The sequence below is a fragment of the Lissotriton helveticus genome, chromosome 3_1, assembly GCF_964261635.1.
Source record: "Lissotriton helveticus chromosome 3_1, aLisHel1.1, whole genome shotgun sequence".
Taxonomy (NCBI): domain Eukaryota; kingdom Metazoa; phylum Chordata; class Amphibia; order Caudata; family Salamandridae; genus Lissotriton; species Lissotriton helveticus.
Window position 1 is genome coordinate 635,612,583 of NC_136061.1, and position 20,559 is coordinate 635,633,141.

Below are 20,559 nucleotides of genomic sequence, written 5' to 3' on the forward strand. Positions count from 1 at the left end.
GGAAATTTATGCGCATGCGTAATTCATAGCTGTGCTTATCATGTGGTACTGCTCGTGCCACTGCTCTTGTACCCGTATCAGTGTAGCTAACATTTAAACGCATAAGTTTATTTCTTGATGATGAGTTAAAAGTACAAACCCTGTGATGTGTTTTCATAATGACATTACTATGTATTAATTTGTTTTCGCTTACTTTTCATGTACCGCGGGGAATGGGGTTCTGTTTGTACCGAGAACCATCTTGGAGGTCCCTTCTGCGCCTGCGCGACTTGCCGAGGCACAGCAGACCTTGACTGATGGAACACAGCCAGTTGGCAGTGATGAGCAAGATGCTCCTGAGAAACGACCTGAAAACTCGGCTGAACCAATCACATGTTCTCGCAGTGCAACATTGTTAAAGTTGCCATTGTATTTCTGCACCAGTTCTCATGAGAACCCCAATCTAGTTAGGCGGTACCCTATTATGCAAATGTAGGCTTGAAACTCTATGTCGTGATTGGTGTGTTACCCAAATCCTACCTTAGGACCAATCGAAATTGAGGGATTCTGACACTTTGCAACATTGGGGGGTGGTACACTGTCCCCAAACTGTATATTTACCCTGGGTTCACCTAGTGAACCGTCCGACTTGTCTGGTTTAGCTGACCTGTCACTGACCCAACGCACTCAATAGGTGACTGAAGATACAGAGAGCTGCGGAGCACTCTGTCCGAATTTGACCATAGACTAAGGTTCTACTGAACCTTAAAGTGCTGGCGAAGCACTTTGCTGGGAGTTCGCTGACCCAATCGGGGTCTTGATCGATAACTGCAGAGCGGGTGGAGCGCAGGCGTTGCTTCCAAACTGTGGGTTCCGGTCCTGTCCTGAGCGGTCCTGTCTTGAGGGTTTGCTGTCCTGTCCTGAGGGTTTGCTGTCCTGTCCTGAGGGTCCTGTCCTGATTCCTATTACGAGGGTATCCTGTCCTGTCCTGGGTGTCCATTCTGCACCTGCTGTCCTTTGAAGGGTATCCTTCCTTGAGGGTTTCCTGTCCTTAACTAACCCGTGGCCAGGGTTTGGTTTCCACACCTTTCTAGGTAAATATTGCTCTGAAACTCTTAAAATCTTGCACCTTCTGAATTTCTAACTTTTGCTTTAATAAAGTTCACCATTGCATATGTTAATTTTTTCCATGTCTTTCCGCAAATATTGAAAGTCATTTGCATTTTTCACATAAGTTTGTTCCTATGTCTTCACACTTGTTAGAAATTATATTTTGCATTGCAGTTTGTCATTTTCTGATATGGTCTAGAACTTCATTGCCTAGATTGTTCAAAGGCCCATTCACCTTAAGTGAAGCGTGTTACTCTTTATAGGCCCTCCTATAGTTATCTATGCATAAAAACTGTCCATGCTTAAATATTATTGAATAGCATAGTATCTTCCCGTTACATTTTATCAGTACTTCAATGATTACTCTGTCATTATTTCTTTATAGCTATATAATTTACGTTACCTTGGTTATTGATTGCCTTATTTTACTGTACCTCATGCAAGAAAATAATGAACTTTAGATAAACATTTTAAAACTTCCAGTTGTCCGTGGTCATTTCAACAGTATTTTGAATGTTATTGGTTGGGTTTGTATTTTGCTACCTTTTCTTTACAGCTAGCTCCCTGATTCATTGTGGTCATTAGGTACCCGCATCGGTGGATGGTAAGTCGGGTGCACTGAGAAATATTAGCAGGGAACACACACACACAAATTGGTAGAGCTCGTGAAGTCACCTGATCGATGTATATGGTGATTTGAAAGTATATGGGCCCTGAAGCCGGAAACGGCGAAAACTATTGGTCGGGTGGCCTCGCGCGCTCTATCAGTTGAACATGCATGTACCCTCTGTGCAGTGAAAAATACATAAAATATGGCATGTCCATACACAATAGATATAGGGACCAGTGCCACTACAAGTCACAGCTCACTGCTGGCTTTACCACACCACCATAAATGGACACAGGGGATGTCCAGATTGCAACAAATGGCTTCAAAGGGGCTTGTTGCTAGAGGAAAGGCAGCATTCGAATGACAAAACTTAATTTTGCAGATGGCTGCGATAATCCCTGCAGCAGATCACCTAAGATTAATCCATGCACTTACCAGCCCGGGAGGTCCCATCGGTCCTGGTTGCCCCAGACTTCCTGGAGGACCCTAGAAGAGATGATATGTTAAAAATTACAGAAGGAAGATCATCACCATTAAGAGTACAAGTGCTAGTGCAATGTTAGTGTTCGTCTTTCTTCTCAAAGATCTCTGACCCTACTTGAGGAGAACAGGCGGGTGGAGGAGGGATAACCAGGAACTTGTCTGGGGAAAATACACCCAGGGCCGGCTTTAGGGCAGTACAACAAGTGCGGCCGCACTGGGGGCTGACCTGTGGAGGAGGCACTGACTCCAAGGGGGGGGGGGCGCTATGTTTAGCAATAACTTATGATTAGAGAGATGAGGGGCACTTTTGCCGCGGTAGTGAGAGAATCCGAGGAGGCGGTCATGGGGAGTGGGGGCGCCAAAAATGATTGTCGCACTGGGCGCCAACAGCGCTAAAGTCAGTCCTGAATACACCAAACTCAGCACAACACCCTTACCTGCTCGCAGTGCGTCCTGCTTGGAAAGTGGAAGGGCATGATATGTGCACTCTGTGAGCTCTCAAAGGACACAGATGGCCTCGCCCAAAAGTTTATAGAGAATGTGCAAGCTCTGAAGACTGAGCTGTGGAGGAGCTGTGCACCTTGTGTGCTACCCAGACTGCCCTCTGACACAGGTTGCTTTAGCACATCCGACTGCGAGAAGCAAGCACTGCCGGAGCTGTGCAATACCTGTGCTCCCCAGCCTGCTCCTGCACTTTCCAGAACTTCCTGAACTCCACAACTGCCTCCTGGGACAAGATGATCTTCCAGGTCGGTGATCTTCCTTTACTCCCTTCCTCCACCACCAGCGTTCCTTCAACACTTTCTATAGCACCTACACCCTCTGTAGGAACAGGAAGCTTCCCTACCCTGATGTGCTTCACTGCATTCCACAGTGCTTGCTCTTGATCTTACTTAGTCTAACCATGCAGATTTAGTAGTGACTATCACCACCGCTCGTGCCCATTTACCACTCCATGCAGTGTAAATGGCTCGTAAACTGTGAGTGTGTGTAGGAGCCATGGCCTCTTTACGTGGCTCGTGGTAGCCCTGGACCTCCTAATGGAAACAACTTCAACTATAATCTGCTACATACATAGAGATATTTAAGACTGACAGTTTAAATGTGTTTCTTGCAGAGACAGACAGAAAAAAGATTACTTACTGCAGGACCAGGAGGTCCAAGCCGTCCTTGGGGGCCCATGGGACCGGTGTCGCCCTACAGGATTGACAAACAAAGCCACAGGTCAGTGATTTCTTCCACAGCTTGCATTTTTTAAAGAATTTGTACATATCTTAGAGTTGCTCACCTCAGGTCCTTGTCTGCCAGTAATTCCAGGTGGGCCTGCTGGACCGCAGTCTCCCTGTAAAGATAGAAGGCAGTTAACTTTCAGGCAATTCACAAAGTATGACGCGATATACAGTGCAGGATGGACTTGGGAAAGGGACTATTCCCTATCCTGCTCACAAGATGTTGGGGCCTCAGGGTGGTCTTATTCTGCTCAGTAGATCCCCTAGGTGCTTTCTGTGGGAGAATACTTCAGATGTAGCATCCAAGAATGATCTCCTTCCTCAGAATGACTACTCCAGGTAAACCATGGAAACATTCCTCAGACACCAACATCTACTTTGCGTGCTTATGCGCCTTCTCTGCAGACACAAGCCCTTCTTTGATGGATACCTTAAGCATCGATGATCTAACCCCATTTTGTGCTGCTGACACAGCCTCCCCACAGGAATATTACATGGGAATACGATCCCAGAAGTCACTCAGGCACTCAGTGTGATACACCACTGTCTGGATAAAGGCCTCTGATGATGGATAATACTGAACTGGGTTTCAGGAACTAATGAATGCATACTAGATCATCCCTTAATGTGCACCACAGAAGGATCCCCTCTGAGGTACTCAGGAAACTAACAGCGCATCCTAGATGATAGAATCCGCTTTTCCTGTTTGCAGCGGGTGCACCTGCTAAAGATGCGCTGTAGCGCACACAGGAAACGTGTGCCCTATCTATAATAGGGCCCAGGGACGCAATGGGCATGAGCCCCTGCTATGCGGGCCCCAGAGGCACATTGATATTACAGAAGGAGCAGCATACACTTGTGCGGCCCCTTCTTGAGTACTAAAAGTGCTGGCGCCCTGTGCAATGCAAACGAGGGAATCCGTTTGCCTCTGCACCCGCACCGTTTTATAGTCACTGGCACATAGGCAAAGAAGCTATCAGGTGGTGCTCTGTCAGTGCACCCCATGATGACAGCCCTCTGGAGGGGGGCAAGGAGTTCCTATGGACCTCCCACACATCCCCTTGCAAGCCGGTTCAGTCACTCACTGCACCCACCTGCAAGGGGATCTCAAAACCCTCTTTGAAGAGAAATTGGGCTGCCGCCTGCACAGAGAAACACGGAGCATCTTTTAAACAGCTGCTGTGCATTTCTCTTGAATGCACTGCCCTGGGCACAGCGTGACTTTACTGCTGCCCTGAGGGCAGCGCATACTACATGAGAGGGCGTACTTTTCCTGTTTGCACCAGGCACATCTGCTTAAAGGTGCACCGTGGCGCAAACAGGAAAAGTGCACCCTATCTATAATAGGGCCCCAGGAGGACTCCAAGGCCCAGACTTCCATATTGCTGCCAGGAAGCAGGGACCTAAGTGTTATATAGTTTGATGCCATTCCTTGCTGCACAGCAGACCAGGAGAAATGCGGGGAGAGGTCCACCAGGACTCCAAGCCCCAGACTCCCTTGCTGCTGCTAGTAGGTGGGGACCTAAATGCTATATAGGGTGACGCCATTCGAAGCAGCCCAGGGTGCCAGGATAGATGCGGGGAGAAGGCCTCCAGGACTTCAATGCCCAAACTCCTATGCTGCTGCCAGGAGGCGGGACCTAAATGCTATATAGTGCAATGCCATGCCCGCAGCGTTGGATGCCAAGGGAGATGCAGGGAGAGGGCCACCAGGTCTCCAAGGCACAGACTCCCTTGCTACTGCCAGGAGGTGGGGACCTAAGCACTATATGGGGTGACGCTATTCCCCACCGCGCGGGAAATGCGCGGGCTCTGCCCAGTCCAAGACTGGGCCAGTCTTTACCCGTCACTGAAAGAGGCCAACTGGGCCATCCCTCTTGGCCTTAAACTTTGAGGCGTCATTTGTCCTACGGGGCTCCAACAGACGGAAGATACTGTCAGTTGTGACTTTTGAGTGATTGAAATGTAAATGTAACTAATTTGATCTGAACTGTTTTATCAGAGAATTTTCTGCTATTCCCCTGGTTTTACTTTCAATTAGCTGCAGAGAAGAGAAAACTCCCAAGCGAAAATACCACTAATGGCCCTACTAATACCACTTTAGACTCCCTTTTGGCTAAACTGGTGGTGGTCATCGGAGAGGAAGGAGACCGACTTGTCTGAAAGATGTTTATTGCTAGAGCCAAGCGAGCGATTAACTACCAATGCAGAGTGTAGTAGGACACAAGAGGGAATCTTCAGGAGGGAATCAGCCCTCTGAAGAATAACAACCACCGTGACTGCGGCCCCTCGGTTAAAAGGAAAAAAAGGTCTAAATGCGTGGGTGGACAAATTAACTGTCTTAATAGTAGCACCCCTCCCCCAGGACATACAGGAAGAGTCAGCACAATGTGTCAAACCAATGTTCAGAGAATGACTCCATTAGTCATATCTGGGATGAGATGGTGGGGAAAGCAAAGGAGGTTGTTGATTTCTGTTTAGCCTCTGTGTTGGAGAAGTTATACAGGTTCGAATTATCTATGGATAAAATTACCTATAAGCATTCCTGTTTTGATTTGCAATCATCGGCTGCATATCTGTAGTCTCCACCCGAGACAGCCCTATATATAACACAGAACATAGCCCTTCATCCAGTTGAGAACCTCTGGGGTTAGTCAACAGCCACAACTCCAAACGTTATCATTGCGGACCACCTGCCCAACTTGTAACACAGTGGGGCAAATGAGATAACCAAGGGAACGGTTAAAATCCATGGGGAAGAGGCAATTCACACCTGTGCCATCAATTAAATTTCCCCTAAGTCTGCTGCTTCTACGTGGTGGCTATTTCAAATTTTGCTCCTTTATCATTAACCATGGGAAAATCTACAGCCCAACTTAAAACTAAAGTGTGTCACTGGTTGACCAGAAATACTCATTTCCATCTCAGCGATTACAGCAATATACTACTTGTTCGAAGAATGGACTGAATCGGCCCTAGTGAGAAATAATTCAGGGGGAATTGTGTGGTTATCACATGTAAATACCTTTATTTGCCTCGCCGTCTAATCTTACACAACCCAATCACCACTGTAAGAAATGGGGTTGTTTGTTGACTGGGCTGTAAGTCCTAGTCAATCAGCAACCACAATCTGGGTCAGGGTAAGGCACAAGTAAATCCCAAATTAACCTGTGCTCACCCCCTTGGTAGCTTGGTACTGAGATGTCAGGCTTAACTAAGAGGCAATGTGTAATGTATTTGTGCTACACTTCAAACAGTAAAACAGTGACAACATGCCACAAAAGTAGCCCACAACAGATTTAGTAAAATAGAGTCAATTTAAAAAAATAAATCAAGACCAAAACAACAAGAAATCAACTAATGGAACTGGAGATATTACATTTGAAAGTTTGTAGGGTAAATAGCACCAAAAAGCACAAAGTGCCAACTCTGACTATCCAGTCGCACCAGCCAGGTCAAAGTCACATGTTCGGGCCGACCGCACTGGAGCACGAGCCAGCTTTAACAACTCAGTTCGGCCTGCTGAATAGAGTATCCTAAATCCTGGTTGCAGAGAGTTGCATGGACCTGTGTCAAAGATGCATCGCACAGTTGAAGCGATGCGTCGGTTACAAGATGTGGCGAGGCTGTAGTACAAGGTTCGGTTGCATCAGCATCGTGGATCCCATCGACAGGGCTTGCGATGCAAAGTCTGGCATCGGGGATGCTGCGTGCAGCATGTGATGAGTTGGTTCCAAGGAGCTATGAGGCTGCAATGTAGAGTCCGGTATCGTCGTTGAGAGATGCAAGGGCCTGGGCTGTGGATGCACCATGCAGTCATGGTGATGTGGGTCGTTGCGGCGCATCCAATCCACGCTGCAGTGCCGAGGCGTTAGACCAACTCAGAGATGCACCACTCAGCTGAGGAGATGTGTCAGCTCTACTCGGTGATGCGTCACTCAGCAGATAAGAGGAGTTGGTTCTGCTGGCAAGCTCCTTATGCCCACTTCCAATGGTCCAGGACTGGAGAGGCCCCACTTGGCAGGGTAGACTCACACATGGCAGAGTCCATGTGCAACTTGGCTGAAAGCCTGTTATGTCCCTGAGGCTTCAGATCAGGAAGCCAGGCAATTAGCCATTGGAGTCACTCTGGGTTCACGGTTCAAGAGGTGCATGTCCATTCCTTCTTTCTGACAGAGTACTCCTAGGTCCATAAGTGTACTGAAGTGGTGGTATCTGAAGTACTTCTTTCATACACAGTTGAGCCGGTGAAGTAGGAAGAAGCTTCTAAAGACATTCATTTAGGGTGCACAGACGTCCTGCCTTCCCTGCCCTGACTCTAGACTAGCTACAGGGGGTATGTAGCTCTTTGTGTAGAGACAGGACACAGCTTATTCAGGTGTAAGTGAGGCTGGGGCCTAGTCCTCCCTTTCTCCCTCCCATCCTGCCAGTGATGGCCCATTTAGTCACACCTAAGCTCAAAATGTGTGTGGCTGTCTAGGAGGAATGCACACAGCCCAACTGCCTACAGACAGGCTGCAGTCACAAATGGATAAGGCAAGACAATGCCAACTTGCAAAAAGTGAAAACTGCAATGGGTAACCCAATCAACCCTTGACGACTTGGGTAATATAAAGTAAATGGGTAAGTGTGCCAAAAAGGGATTTGTTTGTATGATTAATTTTAGTTATTAATGCAGTTTTATTTCAAGCAAGCTTTCATAATATGCGTGCAAATTAATTACTTTTGCATTATTTTTCAGTACAACATCTCATATAGTTTTTGGTTTCCTGTAAATGTGAAAACATCAGCATTTGTCAGAAAAATATATTAAAAAATGTGTCAAGCAACAACGTTTCAAAACACGGGTGTATAATGAAAAAATAAATGTTATCGTATTGAAAAAAATCAAGGGGTACTGAAGTTTATCAAGCGCACAATGTAACAGGAAGTTGCATGCTTAAACAATTATTCATTATGCCTCTCAGTGGCAATTGTGTACACTTTTTTTCTGAAATATGGATAAAGCAAAACAAGAGAATAAACCAAACAAGTATTTCCTATACAAATGTAAGACAGAAAATAAGTGTAGTTGTAGACGTTTCGGTCGATGGGCTGTCGTCTATTCGACCATCTTCAGGACTGTAGGAATTGCTATAATAGCCCATCAAAAGATCACTTTAGGGATATTGTGTCGATGGACAAGTAAGTGTTTTAATCTGTAATAGCTTTCTTGTCAAAGGTATTCAATCCGGATCTGAATAAATTTGTGACGATATGAGCGAAAGTCTCAAATCGACTGCGTAGTGTCGTTCCCAAAATATTCAATTGATCCTGGCACTCAATGCATCAAATGGGGATCTGAATGATGTTGTAACAGTGAGCTAATAATATTCAGCAAAATTGCCAAGGCACACGTTCACTCCTCTCCTCTTAATCAGTCAGACAAACAAATCCCTTGTTGGCTCGCTTACCCGTTAATTTTCAAAAAGTGGCATTTTCAGAATTGTTATTTTTTTTCCAACTCCACCAAAAGTTAGTATTTTAAATTAGGATTCGATGACACCAAACTTGAACCAGTGATATCTTCCCATTTGGAAATTACAGTTATAAAAGGTAATAACGTAATCTCAATCTTATACTATGGGAGATACAGGTCTTGCAGAAGCAAAAAATAAAAGTACTAGCAGGACATGTAAAACTTAAAAGTAGGTGTCCTGCTTTTTAAATGCATTGCACCATGCCCTCTTGGATGTCCAGGGCCCACCCCAGCGATGACTTATATGTATTAACAAGGAAGGTTTGGGCCTGGAAAAAGGTTTATTTTGCCAGGCCGCAAAAGCAGTTTAAACTGCACACACAGGCTCACACACAGGCTCAGCAATGGCATGCCTGAGACATGTTTAAAGAGCTACTTAAGTGGGTGGCATGATCACTGCTGTAGACCCAATAGCACCATTTAATTTACACCCATGTAGTGTCACTTTACTTGGAGGCTATAAGTAAAATAAATAAGCCAATTAGGTATAAGACAATATTAAGATGTTTAGAGGAGAGAACATATGCACTTTAGCACAGGTTAGCATTGGTAAAGTGCTCAGAGTCCTAAGGCCAGCAAAACAAGATCAGCAAAATAGAGGAGGAAGGCAAACGTTCAGGGGATGTCCATCCTACGGGTGATAGGTCAAAACAACCACTAATGACCATACCAGTATCAATTTGCTTCCCTTTTTTTTTTTACAGACACCTCTTACCTGTTACAAAACCCTCCCCCTCACTTGTTTCTATAGCACAAAGGCCTGGCATGTCGGAATCTGCATGTTACGCTCTCAAACTGATTTCCCCTACTCGCCAACCTGAATGAACTAGATTGATTGTAATACAATTCCATTGGCGAAGGGAGACTTAATTTAGTTTAATTTAATTCAGATGCTAATACAGTTCAATTTAGCCCAACCTCTTGCTCGGGTAAGCTACTTATTAACTTGGTTTGCTGGAATATCTTGGACATTAACTCCAAGGTATCCAATAATGGTTTGTTAATCATTTGTCGAAATATATGATATTGTTATGTTCCAAGAAACCTGATTTATTGACAACGTTGTTTGAAATGGATATACAAAAATGGATATAAAAGCTTTTACATTCCTGCAATTAATTCTTTATGTGGCTGGGCTGAAGGGGTGGGGGAGGGATTTGTTTACACACGGATGTTCGAGGGCATTCCGAATGCATTTACACATCCAATAATTCAAATTCTCAGGATTGTACTCTTAAAGTTATTTAATTTTACGATATCAACTTCTATAATTCAGTTAATGTACTAAATAAGGAGAGAGATTGATATCCTTTTTCAAGTTTTAACTGTTCTACAGAAAAGGTCCCTCTCATTCTCTAATGATTTTAATGTTATTTTGGGAGGACTTTAACGCTAAAATCGATACTATCGTCCGCCCTAGTTGTGACCCTTTCCTAAGTTAGAACAAGATGGCAAATATTCTAGTGCAGACAGTAGGGGGATTAAGCTATTTAGATATTTGATAGAGTTTAGTATCCTGAATATGGCTGAAACCCTGGGGGATGAATCGGACCAGAGGGCTGGGGACAAGACACAGTTATAGATTATAGTTTTCTATTTAAGCTCATGAATGAGTTAGCCCATTCCAGAGGGACTCTTTAAAATTGCAATAATGACCATAACCCAAATGATCTTGCACTTTATTTACCATCAGGTTTAGGGTTGTCTTCTGTAAAAGGGATCAAGAACTTATAGAGCGCTGCTACAGGGGGTATGCAGCCCAATGTGGGTTGAGATGGAGTGGTGTTCATTTCCCGACCCATATTTCAACCCTTTTAAGTCCAGTTTCTGTTCAGAACAGCCCTCTACCTGGTATGTTTAACAAGGTCTGTCGATTTGTATTTTAGCCAACAACAGATTATGCTGTGCCTTGAAATGCATCCCCGAGATTAAGCCAGTTTAGCCAGTGCCAGAGGCATGTACAAGATGGGGGAAACGTCGGGAACAATGAGGCCAGAGCCACGAGTTCCAGAAGCCTGCAAGCCGACCAACGACTAGCCCAAACAGCGACTTTGTCTTAACCGTGCATGTGCATGGTTAAGGCAATGTCGATCTATTATTTGGGATGGGCAGGGAGAGAGGAGCGTAGGAAAGCGAACAGGACAGGTAAGAGGGATTTCAGGGTAGTTTTCAGGGGGTGGGGGATTGGAGTAGTTTCTAGGGGGTGGAAGGGGTTTAGGGTAGTTTATAGGGAGTGGAGGGGTTCATAGTAGTTTTTAGGGGTGGGAGGGTTTGGAGTAGTTTTTAGAGGGTGGGGGTAGTTTGGGTATTTTTTAGTGGGTGGGGGTTCGGGGTAGGTTTTAGTTGGTGGGGGGTTCAGGGTAGTTTTTAGGGGGTGGAATCAGGGTAGTTTTTAGGTGTTGGGGGTTATGGTAGTTTTTAGGAGGTTTGGGGGTGTAATTAGGGCTTTGGGGGAGAGGGAGAAGGGTGGTAACCAAAGCCACGGATAGCCGTTTAGCATGCATGCCTTTACAACGAAAATTCATGGTAAAGGAATGCATGGTAAAGCAATTTATGGTTAAGATTCAGTTGTTGTAGAGATCACTTTGTAAAGGTAGGCGGGATAGAGAAACTCGTTGTTTCAACATACAACCCAGGATGGGCATTAGTGAAAGGAAGGCCGCCATTAAGGATGAAACTTGTAAAAAGCTGATTAAAGTGCTACCGGACAATCCTCCTAATAGACTCAGTGGCTAAAGTTGTTTGATGTATCTTTTTTCCCAGGATTGAGGATTGGGCCAAAGAGAAAATATGATTATCATGGTGTTATGGGAACCCAAGAACAGTGTTTCAACTTACATCTAATAATTGAAAAGTACACAGCTGCAAAAAGGGGCCCCATTTGTCTTTCCTTAAAGGACCTTAGCAGTGCATTGATCAGGTAACCAATCAAAGCTGTGAGACATTTTGCTGCAGATTGGTCTACCTGATTCATGTGTACATTGTCTATGTGCCCTACAAATTGGTGTAGCCGCCTCTATGAGGTATGGTTCAGAGAGGGAACCCAATGCACCCTTCAGCTAAGCCAGAGGGGGTTGTGAAGGCTGTGTCCTTGCTCTGTTTTTTTTGTTTTGTATAACAATGGTTTGAATGGTTTACTGATTTTAAATGGTAAAGACCAACCTCAGATGGGTTGTTTTCCCTTCCTAGCACTGCTTTATGCAAATTGATAGCTTTCTTAAGTTTATGGACAATTTGGATCTTGAGACCAACATTTCTAATTCGCAATATATGGTATGTGGTCACCAGCAATCCAAGGTTGGACCCCTCACCATTAAGGGAACGCCCACCATGTGAGTAATTGAATTTATGTATTTGGAGTGACTTTTGAACCATGGAGTTCCCGTTACCTTGCATCTCACAAAGAAGTCTCCGTTATAATCAGTCCGTGGGGCCATCTTTGAGTTAGACAGAAAGGTCTGGAATAAACCTCTATCACCTGGTCTAGAAATCTATAAACATAGGTGCATCCCTGTCATGACCTCCAGGGCCTCCATTTGAGGATATCGAAACTGCTCAATTCTACGGCAAGAAGAGAATCGCCTTTGGAGGCGACTGACGGGGCTCCCGCCATTGAGCCTGCATATTTGCACACATGAGGCGCTGCGCTTAATTACATTGAGGACCACATGAAAATTACTTCGCTTCTCCTTTGGATTTCATTATTGGGAAATAAGCAGGCTCATCTGAATCGCACGGCCATTACCAACTGCCTGGTATGCAACCAGGGCCTTGAATTCAATGGTGCAGATACATTAAGAAAATCATGGAACCTCTGGTGACGCCTGACCTGTTTACTTCTCTGAATTTATTAATGGGGACAGACCAAAGCTTAAAAAATAATTATGTCACTCTCTAGGGTGAACTGAGAAGCGGGCGAACTAAAAAAGCCCATAGTAAGGAACTATGTTATGATTCAAACTTGCAGTGAGATTGAACCTTAATTTCATTTTGTAAACAACATGTAGGAAAGGTCTTTGTCGCCAAAATTTTGGGTAAGCACTATTAGGTGCAAACTGTGCTTTCCTCTAGGTCAATATAATTAATCGTCCATTTCAATCTGCCCCTGTGATGAGGCTTCTGTCCAGACTTTGATGCATGTTATTTTTTTGATAAATATTATGTGCCTTTAAAACATACGTTTTTATTGATAATGTTTAATTACATGATTTTTATCAGCACAATCCTATACTTTATTTTATATGCATGCTGTCTGCCCCCTTGGTATTGTTTGCAGTTGAGAACTTTTTGAAGAGTTCTATTGGCTTAAACTTGCTGAATTTTTAAGATCTGATATTTGTGTTTTTTATTTTTTCTTTTATAGATCATGCACTCTTTTTTTGTCCGCGCTTTTATGATTGTCTTGAAATAATCAAATGAAACTTCTTGATGGAATGATTGGTTGACATGTTAAAAGCTCTTCCATCATGATCAGCATCATACGACTCTGTTCATAGTCCTTGGCTGACAGGGAAGGTTCATTGGCATCATAAAAAGCATTGCTTACCTTCATTCCTGGAAGTCCGGGATGTCCTGGTTTTCCTTTAAAGCCCTACAAGGAGAAGCAGACATCACCACATGAGTCAGAATTCATTTTGAAAATCTGCAGCTGTAAATCCCACTTTTTCCTATTGGTTCCTATCCTAGTCCCTCAAAACCTATGTGAGGATTTCAGAAAAGGGCATTCAGTGTTTGGGAGATGGCCCTAGCAGCAGGGTACAGAGGGAAGTAATTCTCAAATTGCTTGTTACCTCTTGTGTGCTTTACATCTTTACCTTGAAAGGGGTGTTTTCATCTATACATCTCTACCCCACCTCCCACCTACAAAGTAAAAAACAACACCTCTGCCTTACCGTATGTCCCTTGAGACCTGGGCTTCCAGGGGGACCTGGTGGTCCCTAGAAAAGATGACAACATTTAATTAAGAGAGTGTCAGGCAAAGTGCAGGAAAGAAAACAATAGTGTTCCAACAGCTGTGATAATAGATGATATTTTTTCACTCTACGCACCCGTTGTCCTGGTTTTCCATCCTTTCCATCTGGGCCTTCTATACCAGGGGGGCCCTGAAAAAACACAGAAGAACAGACACATGAAGTATTTACGCACACACAGGATTCTAGATTGTAGAAAAGTGATGGCCTTGAGCTGACAGAAGGCACAAGTTGGTTTCCTTAAAAACATGGAGGTTTACCTGTATGTAGGGTTTCTGAGTTTCATTTAAAACCCGAGTATAACCGAAAAACATCACCGAAGGGAAAATCTGTTTTTCAGTAGAAACCACACCGGATTTTGCTGCTCTTTTACTGCTTTGAGCCCTCTGGTGTCAAACAGTATAAATACAGTCCCTACCTCAAGCACTTTCTTTTCTGGGAAGGATGCTCCGGCTCTGATCCACGTCGGCCATGCGCATCTACATAATATACCTTTGTGGACATCTGCAAGGTCCCTGGACCCTTCTTAGAACCTACTTCCGCTCCTGTTTTGCGTGCATGGCTCCCATTCTAAGGATACAGCTCACTTTTCACCTCCTGTTGCTGGGTAGTGGCCAGCAGGTTCACAGCAGAACTCTAAACAGTGCCTCGGCCTAGGGCAGGGAGCATCCCCATTGTTCTTCACTGAGAGCGGGACAGACCTTTGCTTTCCGAAACCTCAATCAGGATTATGGCAACAAAGATCACAGTGCCTATGAATGCATCCACAATCAATGTCCTCCCAAAGAACACTGCGCCCAACACTCTTTTTCTTAGGTTTAGAATGTGATTGTCTAAAATGCCCGCATATAGGAGCTGAATCCCTTCATACAGAAGGATAGAGGCCATGTCATGACTGTGCTCTCTGCCCATGCAACATACACAGAGGTCCATGAGCTGGTTTGGGTGAATCTGTACTGCTTTCAGAGCCAACATTAATACACACAAAGTAGGAGTTATTGTATAAGCTGTAGATAGCACAACTAGCAGTTCCCAAATATGTGCTGCAGACGATACCGTTTCACCAAAAAAGGTGCATGGACCCATTCTGAGCACGCACTTTGACATTGAAGCAGACCCAGAATCATCAAGTAACACTTTAATTCCTACTGCCTCCATGTCAAAACGCAGCGTGGAACATATGGTGGCAAAACAATGCGTGGCACTCAGCAACATCACCTGTACAAAACACTGGGACCACATTTAATGAAAACATATTGGCGTGTGCTTGTTATTTGCCCCACTTTGGAAAATGCAGCAAAACAGTGCACACAGCACAGAATAAAAAAGTGCAGTGCCTTCTGCCACTGTCACAAATGCCTGGCAGTAACCTGTCCCCCCACTACATTAAAAACACAAAGACCTACCCACATGCGTGGTACAAATCAATGTGTAGAGGTCCTCAGTTTAATACAAACACCCACAGACACGGACCAACAATGTAAAATAAACTCAGTTCCCATTGTGAACCCAAGGCATCCTGCAGGTGATGAAGTTTCTTTACTATCTTAGCTGCTTCTTCCTACAGCTTAACATGTTGCTGTCACCAAGGTCCCTATAGCAAACAGTATGCATATAATAATTTCTTGGCAGGCCTCTCCCCTATGACCAGACAGAGCTGAAATAACCCCCAATCCGACAGTAAAAATAGATTAATCAGCCCAGGTCTTTTTTGGTGTCTCAAGCCAATGCACAAGACAGAGTAACACTGGCTTGCAATGGAGGAGCACAGAACACCCACTATATATATTTCATGTCCTTCATTCAGCATATCTAAGACATTTGTCTGAAGGTCAGAGGAGCAGGAAGGTGTGTTAAATGCCCACCATTATCCTTGTTTCTGTTACAGTCAAGCCTTACTAGATATCTCCGTTTATTCACATCCATGACATTCTCGAAAGAAGAAATTGAGTACTGAGAAATTAGACGGGCAGGGGGTTGAGAGAAATGTAACAATTTACTTGAAAAAAGCATATTCAATGAAACGGTACAATGAACGGAGTTGGGAGAAGGAAAGAATGAAAGAACTATTGATAACAGGAATGAATGAGGAAAGTACATTAAAGCAAATTTCTTAATACATCCTGGAACAACACCATCCCCAGGATTATGTACGAATTAAAAGAAAAAGAAAAAACACTGATAACCACTGTTTTTTTTAAACTTTGGAAAAGATTGAAAAAACCCAATCAGAATTCACAACAGATACCATCAAGAAAGCCTACCTGTATGCCAGGTTGTCCTGGCGATCCAGGCGGTCCAGTCTGCCCAGGAGAACCCCTCATTCCCTCGCCGCCCTGGAGTCAAGGGAAGAGAAATAACTTGTATTATGAAAGAAATGTCTGCACTATACACATCCAGTTCTGAAGGCCAACATTCCAATACAAAGAGCAATCATGAAGAGAAATGGACAACCCTCAAACAAAGATAGAGATGCAAATCCCATTCTGGTACATATCCAACATTGTATACCACAACCGAATATTTATTTCGAAGGAGTGTCACAGATGTTAATTTTACGCAGAAACAATTCAGCACAAACCTAAAGTCTCATGTGTGCTACTGTAATGAGGATACCGAGGGGACTTGTGCACCATGTGCATGGCCTTGACTTAGGGCTTCGGTTTGACAGAAACAAGAGGAAAGTTACGAGTGTTGGGTAGATGTGTTGAGAGTGCCTCAGGACACAGATTAGTTGGGCCTTGATCTGGACAGGCAGATCAGTATTTATTCTGTCGCAACAATCGATTCGGGAGGTAAACATAACCAGCATATGATCTTGCCACTAAGGAAGAACTGCAGGCATATGCTTCTTTAACCCCTCCCATGCTCGTGACGGAACCGCTTCGTCACGAGCCTTGGGTGGGCTGTGCTGGTGACGGAGCGGTTCCGTCATGGCCCGCTCGGCGCGCCTGCGCGGCGCTGATTACGCGCCTGCGTGGCGCTTCTATTGAGCGGGCGGGGCCATGACGGAACCGCTCCATCAAAAGCACAGCCCACCCGAGGCTCGTGACGGAGCGGTTCCGTCACGAGCATGTGAGTGCCGCGCGGCCCCCCCAGCCCCCTAGCGCTGCGGCGGAATTGCCGCCGCAGCTAAGGGGTTAAAAGATGTATTGATGGTAAATCAGATTCCTGTTGAATAAGTTACTTATCTTTGCTTACACTAGATTCCTTGCCCTTTTGTTCCTTTCTTTTCCCACCTTCATGCACAGATCCAGAACTAGCTCCTACTTTCTACTCATCAGTTGAAAAGCCCTATTTCCAAATTTATATCCAGTTTGCAGGGAAATATGTCCCCTTCTAAAACCACAGGGATAAGCCTCATACGGACTGTTTCAAACAAATGTCTGTGAGAGATCCCCATGAGGTGTGCCTCAGTTATTTGGATTTGGGCCACGACTCCAAATCATGTGGGAGTATGCCCTGATGACCCCGAAGGTGATCTGCAACCATGAAGACAAGCTGTACATCAGTGACCACCACAGGGAGTCCTAAAAGACCCATTTCTGCTCAATGTAAATGACATGGACGTATTCCCACTCTTGGGGCTGGTCCTATTTCTCCTCAGTGGAAAGTAACTGAAAATCTAAAGCTTCTGCCACCCATCTAATGACCATGGTGAATGAAGCAGATTCATCTATGGAATGGCCGAGAGTGATAACAACCCCGTGTTAGGGGAATTATCCAGTCCACTGGCGTCTTGTAGGCCCATATAAAAATTGTCATCATCAAACAAAGGAACAAATTCATCTCCATCCCCATCAATATCACTGTCATCATCAAACAGTGGTTGGCTCTTCTCAGAGTCAAATCCCAAAAGCTTGTAGAGCACTGGAGTGTGACTCCTCTGCAAGCAGTTTTGTCAGAGTCATATTGCATTAGTTCAGGGCGCGAGGTAACTGTGTCAGAATGTGGCTTTGACCGAGGTCAAAGCTGATTCAGTTCAGAGTTGGACAGGACAATCGGATCAATGATCTCTGGCATCGACAGCGTTGATGCCACTGTCTGTGTGGTAGGAACCAACAAGGATCATGGTGCTGGGGGTGGAGTCTGCTTTGAAGTCGAAGCTGAACTCAAAACTAGTTTCGTGAGGCACAGATGGGGCCAATGGTGGACCCACCATAGGTAAGCCGACTACCCAACAGGAAGCCTCCACAGATCAATGGGCCTGAAGACATGCCAGAGGTAGTCCGTAGGGTGCTAAAGATGTGAAGAAAGGCATCCTTAAATGCCTCAATCTGGTGTAGTAACACGAGGATCCTGAAAATTCGGGGTGCATTGGGACCAGCTATTTATTTGAAAAGTTTTATATAGCGCTGGCTAGACCCGGAGGTATCAGACCGCTTTACATGTGGACGAGCATTGTTTCAGAGCATAGTTACAAGTTACATAGTTACAAGTTACACAGATTCAGAGCACAGTTACAAGTTGCTGGAGCGTAGTTGCATGCGTTAAAAACATATGTAAGGGAAAAAACAGGCAAGGGGTGAGATTCAGGGGAGAGGGGATAGGAGCTGGGGTGATAGAGGGAGAGGGGATAGGAGCTGGGGTGATAGACAAAGAATGAAAGAAGGAAAGAGGTGGGGGAGGGTGAAAGAAACACAACCAGGAGACAAGAAAAAACAGTGTCCAACATCTGGTGTGCTGTGATCCCAGTGGAAATGTTGTCATTCCCACACCTCCCCTGTGTGTGGCTCCCTTTACGCTGTGGACTCTCTCCGAGGAGTCTCTGAGACTCCAGGGCATACAAACTGGATCCCTCCCCAACAAGAGGAGATGCAGTGCTTTGGCAAGGGGCGCCATTCCCACACCTCCGATGTGTGTGGCTCCATCGACACTGTGGACTCTCTCAGAGGGGTCTCTGAGACTCCAGGGTATAAATGCTGGATCCCACCCCAACAAAGGGAGAAGGAGTGCTTTGGTGAAGGACACATGGTTACAATAGTTACAGATGCAAAAGTCCAATACAGAAGAAACAAGTGCCCAGTAGAGGGAAGGGGGGGAGAGGGGAAAGGGTGCTGGGAAGAGGGTCAGATCTGGCAGATCAGCAGTGGCAGTGAAAAACCTTGTGGGGGCCCAAGAAGGTAGAGTAAACGGGCCCAACGCTTAGATGGGGTCTCAGTCATAAATTGAAGTCTGGTCGCCATTTTAGAGTGAGGCAAGTCCCAGGTAAGGAGTGATGCTTAAGGGGGAACTGTTTGACCCCGTGACTCAGTAGTTTGTCTTGTCTCTTGTACTGAGATTCTTTATTCCCTAATGCTTTTTGACTAGTGAAAACCTTGGGATCCTCCCTCCGCAATGGTATTTCCCTGGCAGGCACCATTTTAGAGTCAGGTAAGACTCGGGGCCATTCTTTGGTGAGAGCCATGGCAGTCGCGGGATCACCGTGTTCAGGTGGCTGTCTTTTGTCTGTGGGGGAAAAAAAATTGGTGACCTTAGTTGTCGCCTTTTTTGGCGGCATACGTGGCAGATGGTGTTGCCAGTCGCGGAAGGCAGGAGCATCATTACTCCTCTAATGTAGCACCGTCAATGGAGGCTAGCAACAACAAAGTTCTTCACTTTTGTCACCTTCCCCTTGGCAGCGCAGCGTTTTAGGCACAGGAGGGGAGGCCACCGGTAGGAGGGATATGGGTGCTGCTGGGCCGTGTCAGTGGGCTTGCACATACCACAAAGCACAAAGGCGCAGGATTTTACTTGCCTCCTTGCTTTGAGGGCGCTAGCTGGTAGTAAGTGTCCTGGATGGTAAGCATGGAAACAGGACAGCCATCAGTTAACTGTTTGACGAGATGCAAGCCGCCATCTTAAGATCAGGCATTCGTTGGGCACTGAAATCCAGCTCGAGTGCCCACCGGATCAAGTCCCCTGGGGTCCTGCTGCTCCACACTCTCTCCAGGCTGGCCCGTTGTTGCTCCTACCTTTCTTGCCACAATGGAAGTCCCCACTCGTGTGCCTTTTGATGTAGATCGTGGTCCCTGCCGCGTTCCCTCGAGTTCTCACGTTCACAGAAGCACTGGTATTGCACTCCAGGGATCGAACAGGAAAGCGGTCGCACCTGTGAATTAATCAATTTTCTCGTAGGGGACAGCCAGCGTTTTGCAGCCGTTTTGTGCTGCAGACCTGGCGGGCACTAATGTTACTCACGATGCCCCTCATCACCTTATGCATTGATTTACATTGCCATTGATACATTGCCAGCTATGGAATCAGCTGTTTTCTATGGGATCTGGAATGAGACCAAGGACACCTTGACGTCCTGAAGACTTTTCAGAGGAAATGGGGCAAGGCTGGGACTAGGTCCTTCTTGTGCTTATTTTTTGTGTTGGTCTTACCCAGGAACTTGGTTTGTAATGGATTGTGATGATGGCCTGATGCTGGATCAGCCAGGAGAAGGGGAATGAGTCCTACACTTGAATTGTAATGAGTCTTTTAGTTCTTATTGGACTTCCTGTTTTGCTCGGGAGCGTGCAGGTTGGCTTTGTGGCCACGGATCATCTTGGGGCTCATGAGGGCACAGGCCCTTTATGACTTGGAATCGTGGCCCAAAAACAAAAGGCATACCACATTAGGATCTGTAAATGTAAATTAAATATATAAATGTGAATTGATACTTGTATAGCACAC

General features: G+C 45.3%; 1 protein-coding gene across 5 annotated transcripts in view; it reads right to left on the reverse strand.

Moving 5' to 3' along the window:
- COL16A1 (collagen type XVI alpha 1 chain) overlaps positions 1 to 20,559 on the reverse strand; it is a 950,832-nt gene that overhangs the window by 136,581 nt on the left and 793,692 nt on the right. For all 5 annotated transcript variants that reach the window (XM_078680648.1, XM_078680645.1, XM_078680647.1 and 2 more), the window contains 7 exons: positions 16,164 to 16,235; positions 13,978 to 14,031; positions 13,822 to 13,866; positions 13,476 to 13,520; positions 3,471 to 3,524; positions 3,326 to 3,379; positions 2,135 to 2,185 (listed from right to left, as the gene is read on the reverse strand). In XM_078680648.1, coding sequence (XP_078536774.1) covers positions 2,135 to 2,185; positions 3,326 to 3,379; positions 3,471 to 3,524; positions 13,476 to 13,520; positions 13,822 to 13,866; positions 13,978 to 14,031; positions 16,164 to 16,235 — 375 coding nt within the window. The remainder of the gene's footprint in view (positions 1 to 2,134; positions 2,186 to 3,325; positions 3,380 to 3,470; positions 3,525 to 13,475; positions 13,521 to 13,821; positions 13,867 to 13,977; positions 14,032 to 16,163; positions 16,236 to 20,559) is intronic.